Here is an 18281-nt window from a genome sequence, read left to right as displayed (position 1 = left end):
TACGCCAAACAACACACAAACTGGGCAGTGGCTGACCGTAGGCTTGTAGAGTGGTCCGAGCACCTGCAGTCTGGACTCTTCCCAAATGCTGAAAGGCGCTGTGTGCAGGGACAGCCCACACAGCCGTTTAGTTACCAGTGTGTGGACGGTGTAGCTTAGGCCGCAGGTGTTTCTATCATGTTTTGAGGTTTTTTCATACTACGATTTGGGTGCACATTCAAATTACCTAGAACTTGAACAAGGGTGTTCTTCTTTAACATTCTTGAAGGTCACGTGTTGCCTTTCGTTAGACAACTTCATGAGTAATTCGTGCCACCTTCCAAGATAACAGCCGTGTTAATAGGGCTACGATGCACTGGCTTCACACAGACTCAGGCGCTCACCCTACCACACCTCGGCTGACCAGTTAAATCAGCCGATGTCACTCACACACAAAATATCACGGACTTTTAACAACAATGGCTGAAACATAGCAATCAATACCCCTGCAATTTGGCAGTTCTGGCTGGATTTAATCAAGGAGTAGATTCAGACGGATGCGGCATACCTGAATAATAATAATAATAATAATAATAATAATACAGCAAGCATATTATTAAAGATCCCAATACCACAACAGATAAATGCCGTAAACAACAAATAGAAACAGTAGATCACATCACAAGCGGATGTACAATACTAACAAATACAGAATACCCCAGAAGACATGACAATGTAGCAAAAATAATACATCAACAGCTTGCCTTACAACATAAACTTATAAAACAACACGTTTCCACATACAAGTATGCACCACAAAGTGTACTGGAGAATGATGAATTCAAATTATACTGGAACAGAACCATTATAACAGATAAAACACCACCACATAACAAACCTGACATCATACTCACCAATAAAAAGAAGAAATTAACACAACTAATCGAAATATCCATACCCAATACAACAAATATACAGAAGAAAACAGGAGAAAAAATTGAAAAATACATCCAACTGGCTGAGGAAGTCAAGGATATGTGGCATCAGGATAAAGTTGACATTATACCAATTATACTATCAACTACAGGAGTCATACCACACAATATCCACCAGTACATCAATGCAATACAGCTACATCCAAACTTATATATACAACTACAGAAATCAGTAATTATTGATACATGTTCAATTACCCGAAAGTTCCTAAATGCAATATAACACATACCATACAGTTAAAAGGAAGTGACGCTTGATCAAGGTCCGCGTCACTTTCCATTTTTAACCAGACTTAACGGCTGAGAAAGTAAATAATAATAATAATAATAATAATAATAATAATAATGGAAAAAGAAAACACTTCATGGCAAGCACCCGTATCATCTAACACAGCCACACATCGATCAAGACGCATCCAACACATGGCTAAGAAAAGGCAATATATACAGTGAGACAGAAGGATTCATGATTGCAATACAGGATCAAACAATAAACACCAGGTATTACAGCAAGCATATTATTAAAGATCCCAATACCACAACAGATAAATGCAGACTTTGTAAACAACAAATAGAAACAGTAGATCACATCACAAGCGGATGTACAATACTAGCAAATACAGAATACCCCAGAAGACATGACAATGTCGCAAAAATAATACATCAATAGCTTGCCTTACAACATAAAATTTTAAAACAACAAGTTCCTACATACAAGTATGCACCACAAAATGTACTGGAGAATGATGAATACAAATTATACTGGAACAGAACCATTATAACAGATAAAACAACGCCACATAACAAACCTGACATCATACTCACCAATAAAAAGAAGAAATTAACACAACTAATCGAAATATCCATACCCAATACAACAAATATACAAAAGAAAACAGGAGAAAAAATTGAAAAATACATCCAACTGGCTGAGGAAGTCAAAGACATGTGGCATCAGGATAAAGTTGACATCATACCAATTATAGTATCAACTACAGGAGTCATACCACACAATATCCACCAGTACATCAATGCAATACAGCTACATCCAAACATATATATACAACTACAGAAATCCGTAATTATTGATACATGTTCAATTACCCGAAAGTTCCTAAACGCAATGTAACATATACCGTACAGTTAAAAGGAAGTCACGCTTGATCAAGGTCCGCGTTACTTTCACTTCGAACCAGACCTGAGGTCTGAGAAAGGAAAGAAATAATAATAATAATAATAATAATAGTATTTCTAGTTACTCGAATGCACAAAATTTGTAACCCTGCAACAGTTTTGGAGCTGCATTACTCGAATGAAATTAGCATTTTGATATATGCATTTTATTTTGGTAAACACGTAACTGTTACGCTATTAACATGTGCATTGTAAAAAAAAAAATATGAAGTTTGAGAAATTTTAATGGGTCGCGAAATGAATTTAAATCACTGTACCGTGTTCTTCACTACAAAGGGGGGATGTACCACTGATGACGCTGCCATAGAGCAGTAATGTGGAGGTAGTGAGCTCTGTAGGACGGCGGGTGTGTGTGTGTGTGGTGCTGCAGTGTCGGTGAAGTCGACGTACCTGAGCGAGAAGGAGGTGCCGGTGGTGTGGCTGTCGGACTCGGAGCGCCGCTACAGGCTGGACAGCGCGCACTTCCACTGGGGCGGCAGCGAGCACACGCTCAACGGCGAGAGGTACGTAGCCTGTATAGCTAGCTGGCTGCCTGGCACTCTGCCGCGTCCACGACTCAGCGGCAGAGGGGCTCAGCGCGTGGTGGTTGATTAGCGAAAACAGGCTAGTGTGTGCAGCAGCGGGCACAACTTGAGGGCCCAAGTGTCACTCCCAAGTAATATACACTCCTGGAAATTGAAATAAGAACACCGTGAATTCATTGTCCCAGGAAGGGGAAACTTTATTGACACATTCCTGGGGTCAGATACATCACATGATCACACTGACAGAACCACAGGCACATAGACACAGGCAACAGAGCATGCACAATGTCGGCACTAGTACAGTGTATATCCACCTTTCGCAGCAATGCAGGCTGCTATTCTCCCATGGAGACGATCGTAGAGATGCTGGATGTAGTCCTGTGGAACGGCTTGCCATGCCATTTCCACCTGGCGCCTCAGTTGGACCAACGTTCGTGCTGGACGTGCAGACCGCGTGAGACGACGCTTCATCCAGTCCCAAACATGCTCATTGGGGGACAGATCCGGAGATCTTGCTGGCCAGGGTAGTTGACTTACACCTTCTAGAGCACGTTGGGTGGCACGGGATACATGCGGACGTGCATTGTCCTGTTGGAACAGCAAGTTCCCTTGCCGGTCTAGGAGTGGTAGAACGATGGGTTCGATGACGGTTTGGACGTACCGTGCACTATTCAGTGTCCCCTCGACGATCACCAGTGGTGTACGGCCAGTTTAGGAGATCGCTCCCCACACCATGATGCCGGGTGTTGGCCCTGTGTGCCTCGGTCGTATGCAGTCCTGATTGTGGCGCTCACCTGCACGGCGCCAAACACGCATACGACCATCATTGGCACCAAGGCAGAAGCGACTCTCATCGCTGAAGACGACACGTCTCCATTCGTCCCTCCATTCACGCCTGTCGCGACACCACTGGAGGCGGGCTGCACGATGTTGGGGCGTGAGCGGAAGACGGCCTAACGGTGTGCGGGACCGTAGCCCAGCTTCATGGAGACGGTTGCAAATGGTCCTCGCCGATACCCCAGGAGCAACAGTGTCCCTAATTTGCTGGGAAGTGGCGGTGCGGTCCCCTACGGCACTGCGTAGGATCCTACGGTCTTGGCGTGCATCCGTGCGTCGCAGCGGTCCGGTCCCAGGTCGACGGGCACGTGCACCTTCCGGCGACCACATCGATGTACTGTGGAGACCTCACGCCCCACGTGTTGAGCAATTCGGCGGTACGTCCACCCGGCCTCCCGCATGCCCACTATACGCTCTCGCTCAAAGTCCGTCAACTGCACATACGGTTCACGTCCACGCTGTCGCGGCATGCTACCAGTGTTAAAGACTGCGATGGAGCTCCGTACGCCACGGCAAACTGGCTGACACTGACGGCGGCGGTGCACAAATGCTGCGCAGCTAGCGCCATTCGACGGCCAACACCGCGGTTCCTGGTGTGTCCGCTGTGCCGTGCGTGTGATCATTGCTTGTACAGCCCTCTCGCAGTGTCCGGAGCAAGTATGGTGGGTCTGACACACCGGTGTCAATGTGTTCTTTTTTCCATTTCCAGGAGTGTAGCTTCATGAACCTTCGGCCATACACAGAAAGAAGTGCTAGAGTACGGTACAGAAGATAACAGAAATAAATATGCAATAATACCAACAGAAATGACACTTCACAGATAAAGGTAAGTGCGATTCAAGATGATATCCAGGACATGACAAAAGACGGCCACGGTTCTTCAGAGGGTCTGTGATCACCAAGGACGGCATAGCATTCTCTGCGAGGTGCTCCCGCTTTGGGCACGATGTAGGTAAGGAGTTCTTGTCGTGAGGCGCTACACTTATCGGATGGTACGTGTGGGCGTGCTGCAGTACGCGTCATCAATCCATCCCACGTGTGCACGATATGGGGTGAATGCGCAGGCCACACCATTCGCAGAGTATACTACCGTTCCAGGAGCTCCTCCACCTGTGCTCTTTGATGCGGTCGCGCTGTTTCATCCTTAAAAATGATGTGAGGGCCGAATGCACCATTTAAAAGACGCACACTGGGATGGAGTACAATGACTACTTAACGACGACCGGTGACTGTATCATTTTCGAAGAGGTGGTCAGTATAGCCATACAACATTACACGGAGGTGACAAAAGTCTTGGGATACCGCGAAATATCGTGTCAGGCCTCTTTTTGTCCGGTGTAGTGCAGCAGCTCCATGTGATGTGGACAAGTTACTGCCCTGCAGAAATACTGGCTCATCAAAAAGTCAGTATACATTTGAAAACTGAATCAATCACGGAATAATGTAGAAAAAGAGGTACAAATTGGCACACATGCTTGGAATGACATGGGGTTTTATTAAAACCAAAAAAATACCAAAGTTCAAAAAATGTCCGACACATGGCGCTTCATCTGATAAGAATAGCAAGGAAATGCTCAATATTGAAACGTCCCCTTTTGAAAATTTATACATACGACTGTCCTTATACTGACACACAATATTTTTTAGCGCAACGCAATCTGACTTTCACTAATCTCTACAAGAGAATGGCGCTGACTAACATTAACCTGTACTTTTCACAAATCACTTACCTCACAAAAATCTTGGTTACTCCCACTACTGCAATACAGCAGGCGCCACTACTGCCAGCTAAATAAAAGATTCAAACTATGGAAGGCACTAACTACTGATAGGGATAGTTAGCAAATGAAAGATATTAATAGAGAACAAACAATGTATTCACCTTGATATCATCATATATATAGCAGTTCATGACAAATTTCAAAACTCCGCCATCTCTCTCCCCACATCCACCACTGCTGGCGGCTCACCTCCAACTGCGCAACGCTACGCGCTCTTCACAGCCAGCTGCCTAACACTACAATGGCGAGTATTACAACAATGCAAAGCAGCCACAGACTGCACACAGCACAGCCAGTGATTTTCATACAGAGGTGGCGTTACCAATAAAAAAACCTAAACAGCCTACTTACAATATGTCCACCATCATTCCTCAACAATAGCTGTAGGCGAGCAATAATGTTGTGAACAGCACTGTAAAGCATGTCCGGAGTTATGGTGAGGCATTGGCGTCGGATGTTGTCTTTCAGCATCCCTAGAGATGTCGGTCAATCACGATACACTTGCGACTTCAGGTACCCCCAAAGCCAATAATCGCACGGACTGAGGTCTGGGGACTGGGAGGCCAAGCATGACGAAAGTGACCGCTGAGCACACGATCCTCATCAAACGACGCGCGCAAGAGATCTTTCACGCGTCTAGCAATATGGTTTTGTTAAATTTTAATAAAACCCCATGTCATTCCAAGCATGTGTGTCAATTTTTACCTCTCTATCTACATTATTCCGTGCTTTATTAAGTTTTCAAATTTATACTGACTTTTTGATCACCCGGTATTTAGCCATGCTCCATCTACAGCCGTCCGTAACAGCGAAAGTGTTATCCATGCAGAATTTTCGACACGAAATGACCTGTCACTTATGTGCCATAAATGTTCGATGTCGATATGGTTGCCCAAATCATTCACTCGAACTGTCCAGAATGTTCTTCACGCCAATACGAAGAATTTTGGCCCGGAGACATGGTGCATTGTCATCCACAAAAATTCAATCGTTGTTTCGGAATATGAAACCCATGAATGGCTGCAAATGGACTCCCAGTAGCTGCACATAACCATTTCCAGTCAATAATAGGTTCAGTTAGACCAAAGGGTCCAGTGCACTCCATGTAAACACAGCACACACCATAACGAAGCCACCACCAAACTGGACAGTGGCCGGTTGATAACTCGGGCCCATGGCTTCGTGCGTTCTGCGCCACTCTCTAACCCTACCGTCACCTCTCACCAACTGAAACCGAGACTCATCTGGCCACGCCACGGTTTTCCAGTCGTCTAGCATCGAACCAATATGGCCACGAGTCCAGAAGAGACACCGCAGGCGATGTCGCGCTGTCAGCACAGGCATTCGCGTCAGTCGTCTGCTGCTGTAGCCAACTAACGCCAGATTTTTTCTATGTATTTTGTTCCTTGCAATGTTAAACTATTAATTATAAATTGTAAACATATTTAAACAGTTCAGTATCTATATATAAAATTAATATATTACATTTAGTTAAGATTACTACCCTCGAAGTCAAAAGACTGTATGTGATGGCAGAAAAAACGAGTACATGGTGAATTTAGTACGAAAATGTACGAAAAGAGTGGGATCTGCCACCTCAGTTCTCGCAAGAACAATTAACTATGTGGCTGTTTCGTTTCTCCTCTGTTGGAGCTCAACGATGCCACAGCTAATATCTAGCTGAATGTCAGCTGAAGTGAACGGAGCGTTCACACAAATTCCTCCTGTGTGTCGTACAGAGCATTATACAGCCCGTTCTGCACTTGACGCCAGTTTAGAGGAGAGTCCCCGAATTTTTCGGCCTTGTCTCTCTCGTAGCAAAACTGTCACCCCCACCTGGGTCCTTTCATGCTGCACGTCATGGCTTTTTTCCGACCAATAGGAACATTCCTGTTACTTTGTGGAAACTCTGTCAATCGCAAACGGCCTACCATTAAACTGCGCCGTAATTTCCGCCCTTTACTCCTTCCTAATTCGTGTCAGCCAATCGGACATTATGTGCCCGCTCCAGACATGCTTACATCACGAGCAGTTCACGTGATCGACTGCGTCACTTGTTTATTCATATCCATCTGGACATTCCCCAATGCAGTTTTCTAAAGCTTCTTTCCATACCACTCTGGTGGCCCGCTACTTGCCCTTTCTGGGTGAGTCACCTGGCCCGTTCATTGTCTCTCGTCACGGGTCACTTTTAACAGCTTTCCATAGTACTCCACTTGTGACACACCCAAAACGTCGCCCTTGGATTTGCTTCCCAAATGAATCATTTCCTCCAGCAGCTTGTTTCATGTCTTGCTCATTGACATGCAGGATATAGGTTCAATGTGTTAATAACGCCGATTGAGTATCATCCCTTTGCATTGCATGCTGTACATTTTTATAGGCAAATCTGCTCATTTTCGCCGAAGTATATCAGGTGACATATTCACCTTCCCGTTACAATGCATAAAGACTCTCATGTAAGGTGTGAAATTGACCATCATTTAATCAGCCGCCTTACAATTTGACTTCGAATTTTTGTGTTCAAATTATCTACGACCTTATTTTTTGCTGGCAAAATGGCTCGCTGGCTCAACGAAAAACGCTTTTCATGTTCTGCAGCAGTATTTGGGACCACTTTCGTGATCAGTTATCCTTATGATGTTGCGAATTGAAAAAAAAAAAAAGGTGGAAACCAGACGAGGCCAGTGAAATCGTCAACTGAAATTTTTCCATTGACAGCATCGAATAACTGCTTGGTAAACACTTCCACTGACCCATCATTTTGTAGATTCGCATACTCGTTGTTAGCTTGAGAGTTTTTGCATGTCTCCACAAAGTCGTTGACTTTACGCACGTGTTTATTTCATCAGCAGGTGCTGACCTTGGAATAACTATAATCATTTGGCAAAAATCGCCGACCAGTAGAATCATCCAGATTATTGCGCAAACCTCTCAGATAATTTTGTGGGTAAGCTCCAACATAGCGACTCGAACTCGACTGAATCGTACATTCCAACACACTTGTCATAAAGGAGTGTTACTATAAGTTAAATGTTTGACACTACAATAGTGAAGCCATACTCACAGTACATAAAATTTTTCTTTAAAGAAAGTGGGGTTACTTTACTGGTTTCAATAAACTAAATCGACATTTTCAAATGTAAAACATCTGTTGAAGAATATATAATGTATGCTCACAATTCCCTATATATATTCACAAACTGATGTTTTACATTTGAAAATGTCTACGAAGTTCGCTGGAACAGATAATGAAACACTTAAAAAAAAAAAAAAAGTGTACTGTGACTGTGGCTTCACTATTTTCGTGTTAAATAAACATTCGACTGTATCCATTTTTCCTGAATCATAATGGATCCCACTTCACAATTTCTTGATCGACTTGTCCCCAAACACTGTCCACCCTCTTCTGCAGTCTCACTGACTCGACGATCACGTACTTGTTGTTGGCTTTCGTTGCGCGTACGTCGACCAATATTTCGAGTCAATGGTGACTCTTTTCCACAGAGATAAAGCATGAACTAAAATCAGGTGAATGTTTGCAACAAAGCAAATTACCACGAACTGATATCACTTCAATCTTAGCAACACACCAAAGATATGATCACCATCGATAACACACTGAATTATCTCTTTCAATTGTATTCTTTTTCGTGAAATATGAATATTCACTGTGGAATTTGTTTTTGTTATGAAAACAGGCGGCAACAAAACTGTCGAACTGAGATTTCGTTGAAATTTTCATACAAAAATGCCGTACAAATTTCCGACTTCTCCAGTGGAATTTCCAAAAATATTCTTTCATGCAAACCTTGTCCTAACAATTACGAACAAAATAAGAAAGAAATAAGTCAAATCGGTGGAGCCGTTCGCAAATTGATGTGCTTTCATACGTGCCGCAGTTTATTTTTATTTATATTATAGATACGGCATCCAGTTCAGAAGTACAGCGTCATAAACATTGAGCTGCTTGAAACTTCACGGCGAATTTCGGTAAATATACTGGTGACATAATGTGTACAAATATGTGTACAATATGATAAATATGCGTGACGGTGCATACGCGGACATAACTATGGATAAAAAGCTCCCCGTAAACCCTGGATCGATCTCAGCCAAATTCAGTACACATCTTACTTACTATGTGGTAGTAAATAGTGTGAGAGTGAGAATCGGCAACCTCGTATTGCCGTGAGGGTCATACTTGGAGAGAGAACAGGGCGGCAAGAGGTGGACTGAAAGAGGGGGGTAAGGGGGAAATGGAGACAGATATGGGGGAGGAGGAGACAGAAAGAGAGAGGGGGAGAGGAAAGTTGTCAGAGAGAGGGGAGAAAGAGATTAACAGATAGATGAGGAGGAGGAGAAGGACTTAGAGGGGTGGAGGTGCAGATGGACAGAGTGGAAGGAGCAGACTGAAATGAGGAGTGGTAAGAGCAGGTCAACAGATAGGAGGATAGGGACTAAGGGAGATGGTCAGGAAGTGGGTGAGAACGAAGTGGAAAGAAAAATAAGATTAGAAGATGGACATAGAGGGAGGAGGAGAGGAGATAGACAGTGCGAGGAGAAGGAGGAGATGGCTGGAAAGAGGTGGGAGCTGGAGATGGACAAAGAGAGAGAGAGGAGGAGGTAAGATGGGAGGGCAGCAAATGGACATAGAAAGGAAATGAACGAAGGGAATGGGAAGGAGCAGATGAAGCGACAGAAGAAAATGAATGAAGAGATGGGCAGAAGCAGATGAACAGGAAGTTGGGTTCGAGGTAGTGGCAAGAGAGGGGATGGAGAAGATAGAGAGGGGGAAGCAGAAGATGGATTAAGAGGAGACTGGAATAAATACACACTCTAGCAACGCCAGGTACTCAGCCAGTTACATTTATAAAAGTTTTAAGAGAAATATTACCTGAAAAAAATATATATTACTGTTACATATTTGTGTTCGTGTTGCAGTACATCTAATATGAAATTGATTTTGCTGCCATTATTCTGCATTTTTTTGTTAACAAAGGTTCATCGTTTTCTCTCTTTGGCTATCACTTTTTTAGGTTTAAGTACTAGTTTTAGAAGATGGGTTGGGGAAAATACTGATTGAGAACAGAGTTTGTGAAATGGTGCAGTAGGGGGACACTGGGGAGGGGCTGGGGGGGAAGGGGGGGAGAAGGTGGGTGGAATGTTTGTAAATTGTAAACATACCGATTTTAAACTTTCAATTTGGGACACATTGAAAGCTTAGTTATTGAAACCCTATTTAGATTAGCTAAACAAAATGAGACCATTTTTCCTCTGCTCATGAGTGAAACGTGACAATTGGACTGGTTGTGCAGGTTCGCTATGGAGATGCACGTGGTGACATTTGACAGGCGCTTCCCGTCGCTGGAGAAGGCCAAGAGCCAGAAGAACGGCGTACTGGTGCTGGCCTACTTCTTCCGAGTGAGTAGCCCTGCTATATATGTATGTTAATCGAGCAGCGACTCGGTGCTGATCTCTGCCAACCGAGCTACTGCTGTGTTCGTCATCTAAATATCGAGACTAAAGCACTAGGTAATATTTATTGAAAATGTATGTCCATAGTCTTCAAAGTGCACGATGATTTAGCTCATCTGTACACTTCAGATATTTCCTGAATCGTCTAAGATGTCATAACTCTGTCTCCATCCAGATTAATTGTGGAAAAATCGTCACAAAATTATTTATAGTGTCTTTTAATACCTCTATATATTTCAGAGATATCGATATCTATTTCGCTTTTTCAAACTGAAGTACAGTCGTTTTTGCTGCTATACAGTATCGTACTTCTAAAAGAGATGAATTCAGTGTCATTTCTCTCTTCAAAATCCCATTACTAGTTTTGCAGAAATTACGATATTCGTAACTTACCCGTTACTGTGTTATACTGAAGTTGGCGTTGCTACACGAAACTGTCAACGTCAGGCTGATTTGGTAGCTCCAACTGACGCAGCTGAATGTATCTGCGTACTAACGCGGAATTGTAGAGAAAAGATAACTTCAACCTGATACCGATTACAGTGGCCTACATCTGTGGGACCGACACACCAACAGGAAGCCAGAAGTAGAACATCTAAGGATGGTGGCTGTTGTGACAGTTCTGTTCTTGTTTCTGCCAGAGTTTGAAAGAAAGCTGGACGTAAAAAATCGAAAGGATATCTGAAACAGGTCATTGAGGTATAAAGATTGTATAATAATTTACGCCGCACTCACATTAATGTGATCGCCTGTCAAAAGCCTGTGTGAACACCTTTCGCAGTGCAGACAGCTGCGAGACGTACAGGAAGACAGGGATGTGGTGGGGCCGTACCGACTCCAGCCGCGGGTGCGTCAAGAACCCGATCCAGATGCTCCCACACATTCTCGGTTGAACTTAACTCGAAGGAATCTGGTGGCGGGGAGTACGGTAAACCCGTGCTGGTGATCTTCGAATCACGCACGCACATTGCGAGCTGTGAGACACGTTGTGTTGTACTGCAGGTAGATGCCATAGTGCCGAGAAAAACAAACTGCATGTAAGGGTGGCCATGTGTACTCGTGTCGATCCATTGTTCCTTCTAAAATGACGAGATAATCCAGGAAACGCCACGAAAACGTTCCCCAGACTCTACGGCTCCCTTCTTCGGCCAGGACCCTTGCAACGATTATTGTAGGGCCATACACGCCAACTCCCATCTGTCCGATGGAGCATTAAACGTGATTCCTCTGAAGAGGCCACCTGCTACCACTTAATGGACTCCAGTTGCGCGACTGGCGAGCTAAAGCCGTCGGCACACGGACCGTGCTGTCGAACGTGAACGTTGAGCGTGCCAAGTTCAACGTGCTGCTGAACGCTCAGGAATGATGCGACTCGTGCATACGGTACGTGGGCCCCAACGTGGTATACGCGATCGCAACGCACTCCAGCGGCAGTTGAGAGATGTTTCTAGTTCGTAAAGCACACTGTTTACTCAACGGGCGCGCGTAAAATTCCCACGTTAGCTCTATTAAAACGCACATTTCCTCCATCGTCCACGAAAAGGAAAGTACCATGTCCAATCAATAAGGACACAGGCTTATAAAAGTTCCATTACAAACAGTGCGGTACAAAATTGGAATACTTCCCTGCATAAGATAAACATTATTTCATCATTCCCACATTTCAGTAAAAGCCCAAGGTCTGTCTTACTTGATCACTGTTCCAAACCCAGAAGCAGAATCTTTTCAACGTGTGAATTACGAAGGGTAAAAGAAAAAGGAGCAAAATATCTTTATACAAGTAGCGCAAGCTGTCTAGTAGATTAAGCCAATCGGACAAAGTCAGCCCTCAAAAAAAGGTGAGCCTATATTTACATAACATCAAATATTATAACATATATTTATATTACACTAATAAAGTATCAGAACCTAATAAAAACGCGAATGTTAGAAAAAAATTGGATGTGTTAAGACGCGAACCACCGCCCTAATAAAACCTCATTATTTGACAGAGACGCTACTCATTACGATCCTTGCTCGTAGCCATATTGTGTTACTCCGTGCTAAAAACGTTAATCGTAGATAATTATGTCACTAATTGAAATTTAACTATAACAAATTGCACCAAGAACAATGCGTTTTGGGTGGATATTCAGTGTGTCGCTGCCTTCAAATAGCATACTCCCATAATACGCAAGTTACAATAATTCTTTTGCCACGAATGTGATCTTTCTCATTATTTTATTGGAACGAATAACACAACTAACAACGGGTTTTCCAGTGATTCTCAATTTGCTACTGCTCAGAAACGGCACATATATATATATATATATATATATATATATATATATATATATATATATATATATATATATATATATATATACTACCGCACGTCCTGAGGCTCAGGCATCATCCGTAGCCTATGGGATAAATACCTGCTGGAATGTACGACGTTAACGCAGGATGGCAGCAGACCATATTATTCGTTTCGGACCACTTGATAAGTATGGAAGTGTGATTACGCATGTCAGTCATATCACGATTACGGGCAGCATGGGGTTCACGCCTGAGCCTCAGGACGTGCGCTTGCAGCGCATGTCGGGTGTTTCAAGCGTCAACTTTGCGTCTTAATATCTCGGGATGTAATGGGAATATTGCGATGCAATCAACGCCATTGTGTATGTGCTTTGTCATGCTATGGATTGCTGAAGAAAAAATATAGGAGGTCCATTTAAAAAAAACATAAGTTTGTGTTAAAAAACACATATGCTTTCGTTGGAGAATGTTTCCATATATGTACATTCATGGGCCCCAGCCCTACATTGATACCGGTGAAAGTCGTTTTCCAATAGCTGTTACTGTTCCAGAGATATTTTGGGTGGACAAGATTGCTGGGACACCCTGTATACAGGGTGCTACAAAAAGGTACGGCCAAACTTTCAGGAAACATTCCTCACGCACAAATAAAGAAATGATGTTATGTGGACATGTGTCCACAAACGCTTAATTTCCATGTTAGACCTCATTTTAGTTTCTTCCACCTACGCTCAATGGAGAACGTTATCATGATTTCATATACCGAGCGAGGTGGCGCAGTGGTTAAACACTGGACTCGCATTCGGGAGGACGACGGTTCAAACCCACGTCCGGCCATCCTGATTTAGGTTTTCCGTGATTTCCCTAAATCGCTCCAGGCAACTGCCGGGATGGTTCCTTTCAAAGGGCACAGCCGACTTCCTTCCCCGCCCTTCCCTAATCCGATGAGACCGATGACCTCGCTGTCTGGTTTCCTTCCTCAAAACAACCAACCAACCATGATTTCATACGGGATACTCTACCTGTGCTGCTAGAACATGTGCCTTTACAACTACGACACAACATGTGGTTCATGCGCGATGGAGCTCCTGCACATTTCAGTTGAAGTGTTCGTACGCTTCTCAACAACAGATTCGGTGACCGATGGATTGGTAGAGGCGGACCAATTCCGTGGCCTCCACGCTCTCCTGACCTCAACCCTCTTGACTTTCATTTATGGGGGCATTTGAAAGCTCTTGTCTACGCAACCCCGGTACCAAATGTAGAGACTCTTCGTGCTCGTATTGTGGACGGCTGTGATACAATACGCCATTCTCCAGGGTTGCATCAGCGCATCAGGGATTCCATGCGACGGAGGGTGGATGCATGTATTCTCGCTAACGGAGGACATTTTGAACATTTCCTGTAACAAAGTGTTTGAAGTCACGCTGGTACGTTCTGTTGCTGTGTGTTTCCATTCCATGATTAATGTGGTCTGAAGAGAAGTAATAAAATGAGCTCTAACATGGAAAGTAAGCGTTTCCGGACACATGTTCACATAACATATTTTCTTTTTTTGTGTGTGAGGAATGTTTCCTGAAAGTTTGGCCGTACCTTTTTGTAACACCCTGTATACATATAGGCTTGAAATGAATGCCAATATGGCGCCTCACAACTCTGTACTGAAGGGAGACGGCGTGCGTGTGACGTAGGTGGCGTTGTGCCATCTCATTGGTCAACGCTCAGACGCACGCTCAGAATGTCTGACATCCCGGATACTGCTCCGCACGCTCGGAAAGACTCCCGAACGTGCTATTCCACGCTATGACGTCAGAAACTCGGCACGCTCAACCTTCGGATGCACGGTCCGTGTGCCGACGGTTAAAGTCCAGCCTTCGTCACCAATGAACAGCAGTCAGCATGGGTGGACGAACCAGGCGCCTGCTCCCGAAGCCCGTACTCAGCAACGTTCGCTAGCTCGTTGAGAAGACACTGATAGTGGCGCCTTGGTTCATCTGGGCGGGCAACTGCGCAACAGTTGCACGTATACTCGCCCCTGTACACAATTCCGCAGCCGTCTTTCGCCCGTGACATCTACGGCTTGTGGTCCAGCACAGTTGCCTCTGAGCTAGTTTTGGATAGCGCCATTTTGCCGTGCACGGTATACTTTAACCACGGCGATACGGAAACAGTTTACGAACTTCCCCAGTTCGGAAATTCTTCCACTCTTAGCCCGAAAGCCAATGCACTTGGATGTCAGATAAAACGCTCCACTTCCTCATCACAACAATTACTGTTTTCCATATCCCCCCAACACTCACCCGCCCCTCCCCACTGTTAGTCCTGCCGCCTCCCGCCTACGAGTAGTTACCGCGCGTTCGCGTCGAACATAGGCAGTGTCGAATGCCCACTGTCTACTGCAGTAAGCCCGTTTGCAAAATCAGAATCGTTCAAATGGCTGTGAGCACTATGGGACTTAACTGCTGATGTCATCAGTCCCCTAGAACTTAGAACTACTTAAACCTAACTAACCTAAGGACATCACAAACATCCATGCCCAAGCCAGCATTCGAACCTGCGACCGTAGCGGTCACGCGGTTGCAGACTGAAGCGCCTAGAAACGCACGTCCACACCGGCCGGCCTAAATATATATTTTTTTAATAACACCATCAATAAATGATTCTATTTACAGTTTTTAGGCAGTTCGTTAGAATTTTGTTGATTTTTCTCCTCACTATTCCACAAAATATCTACTTTTTCAAAAAGATGCACTTCAGTATGGAACTTTAAATATGTAGTCTTGCACCCTGCGAGCACGTCATCATGTGATGCTATTTACAGTTGTTAAAAATTTTGTTGATTTTCTCCCCAAATAGGCACATTTTCTTTTTCCAGGAAGACGTACCACAATGAAAATACGTAGCACGCACACATTTCGCTTGAAACGAGTTTTCAGTGTCTGATGTAACTGTCAGCTCCCATAAAATTATATGACTACACCGGACCTGCATATAAAATAATGCCTAGTACGCTTCTACAGAGGAAGGTACACATTCTGCTCATGAAGTTCTGTGCTGACGTGTGGTGCTATTCTGTCATTCTGCGCAACGGATTAATCTGACATGTACCCTTTACCGTGTGGCTCCTGCAGGATGCAATTTCCACCCCCACACTACTACAGAAGTCAGAGAGACGCTCCTAACGTTCTAAAGAGAAATGCCTGAAAAACTTTCAGCAATAAGTGCCTTCTGGAGTCGTCCGCTGTAAGGAAATGACACAAAAATTCACAAAATTTCTTACGTAACTAGTGGGATACTTGGGTACTGGAGTAGTGCTGGTTAGTGTAAGAAAAACATGAAACTAACGAAAATTATTATTTATTTTGCAAAAATTCTGAGAAATCACAGTGGCACTTTTAGTTATGAACTGAACAAGTTATTTCCGGGTTCTTTTCGGAATGTGAAGTTACCTCTCAAGGATAGGATTCGGTAATGAAATTTCTACACAAAGTTTAAGATTGTTATTGATTTGGCAGAATGGCTGAGAGGCATGCCTAATCAACTTGAATAATTATCCTTTAGAATGTTGCTAGGTACGGTCGAGGCTGTCGCGTGTGAAATGCAGTGAAGTGTACTGTTGTGGAGGAAATATGGGGCTCGCAAGAGCTGTAGCGCACAATACCGTAAGCTGCGATGACTGCTGTCTGCGTCGCTCGCTGCTGACAAATAAGATAACTCTATCTGGATTGACCTTCGCCAATCAAACTCTCCCTACGCCTTGATGAAGTCGAGGACTCCTATTCGCCCCTAGTCTAACTATAGGCGTGGTGCACCGGTCAGATAACCAGTCCACCGTGATGCCACTCAAAAATTCGCTCGCAGTCGTTTAGCTATAACTCTGTCCGTTCACACCGCACAATAAGTGTGGCGGCCAACACAGTGAACAACACTTAATCGCAAGGACTCAGTATAGAGTAGCACTCGATTCGCTCTCGACAGAGGAGAGACTTGTTCCTCGCTCCAAGGGCGACAACGGAACGGCCCCTCTCCACGCCAGACATGAAGGGGTATATCTTTCGGTCTCTTCCATTATTCCTTCAGCTCAAGGCGTCAGGAATATCGTCTGCCAATCAGGATTGCTCTTCTAAAACAGGAGAATGACGTTTTGTTTAAGGCGACCAATCCAGAAATCTGTAGCATCGGCGTTTGGCGTTTGCTGTCTCCTTGTGAAAACCTCTGAAACTGCGTCCTATGTTTGTAAAGAATGCGTAGGCTGGGCGCTTCCACACAATGTAGCGGAATTTGCTTTTAAGCCGAACACGGGGTCGTTCTCCCTTTCACTCGGGCAAACGCTGTCTGCTCTACGGGCAGTCGCTGGCCTACCTAGATAGGTTGACTCATCCTCTGAAGGGACCGGCCTCCTGGCGTGCGGTCTGCCTCTCCCGAACTAAAAGCTTTTGTGACCGTCGTGTCTCGAATGTGTGTGTGTACGCCAGCCTCGAGTATTTCAATCTCGGTGTGCACTTGCAATTTATTAGTTAATTGCATATCGTTCACATGAATTCATACAACATTGACTTTATCTTATCGAGTTTGGGTTCGAATGATGCGTCTTGATGGGCGGAATATGTAAGGAATGAATGTCAGGAGAGCATGACGTCTTACAAAGTCTGCACTACACCTGAGGTGCGGTACGTTTCTGCGGGAGCCTACCACATCTGTCGCCGCATGTGCCACCACTGCTTCGCACATTAATACTGATAACTGCTGGGACATTATGCGAATAATTATGTCTATATTGAACATATATTTCACAGCGATGTTGCCCCTATCTTGAATGTTGTAACCAAGTGTTCTCAAAACTGAAATCTAACAGATATTTTTACTTAAGCTGGCTTTACAGTCTCTGTTAAGACATCCACATGTGGAATAGAAGGAGTTGCCTATGGGAAAGTCTTTCAAACTCTGTTTGAGCCGTGATTTATTTGAAGCTAAGTTTTTAATGGTTGCTGGCAATTTACTGAAAATGTGTGCTCCTGAATATTGGATCCCATTTTGGACCAAGGTAAGTCACTTTAGGTCTTTATGTCTATTGTTCTTATACCTGGTATTGATACTATGTATTGAGCTACTGGTTGGAAATAGAGATGTATTACTTGCAACAAATTTCATTAACAAATAAATATTCTGAGAAGCAGTGGTTAGAATACAAAGTT

General features: G+C 44.1%; 1 protein-coding gene across 1 annotated transcript in view; it reads left to right on the top strand.

Moving 5' to 3' along the window:
• Positions 1-18281, top strand: part of LOC126214987 (carbonic anhydrase 2-like) — a 92572-nt gene that overhangs the window by 40826 nt on the left and 33465 nt on the right. Inside the window, exons 4-5 of the mRNA XM_049941618.1 lie at positions 2539-2671; positions 10629-10734. Coding sequence (XP_049797575.1) covers positions 2539-2671; positions 10629-10734 — 239 coding nt within the window. The remainder of the gene's footprint in view (positions 1-2538; positions 2672-10628; positions 10735-18281) is intronic.

The sequence above is a fragment of the Schistocerca nitens genome, chromosome 12 (genome assembly GCF_023898315.1).
Source record: "Schistocerca nitens isolate TAMUIC-IGC-003100 chromosome 12, iqSchNite1.1, whole genome shotgun sequence".
Lineage (NCBI taxonomy): Eukaryota > Metazoa > Arthropoda > Insecta > Orthoptera > Acrididae > Schistocerca > Schistocerca nitens.
This window is presented reverse-complemented; position numbering and strand designations above follow the sequence as displayed.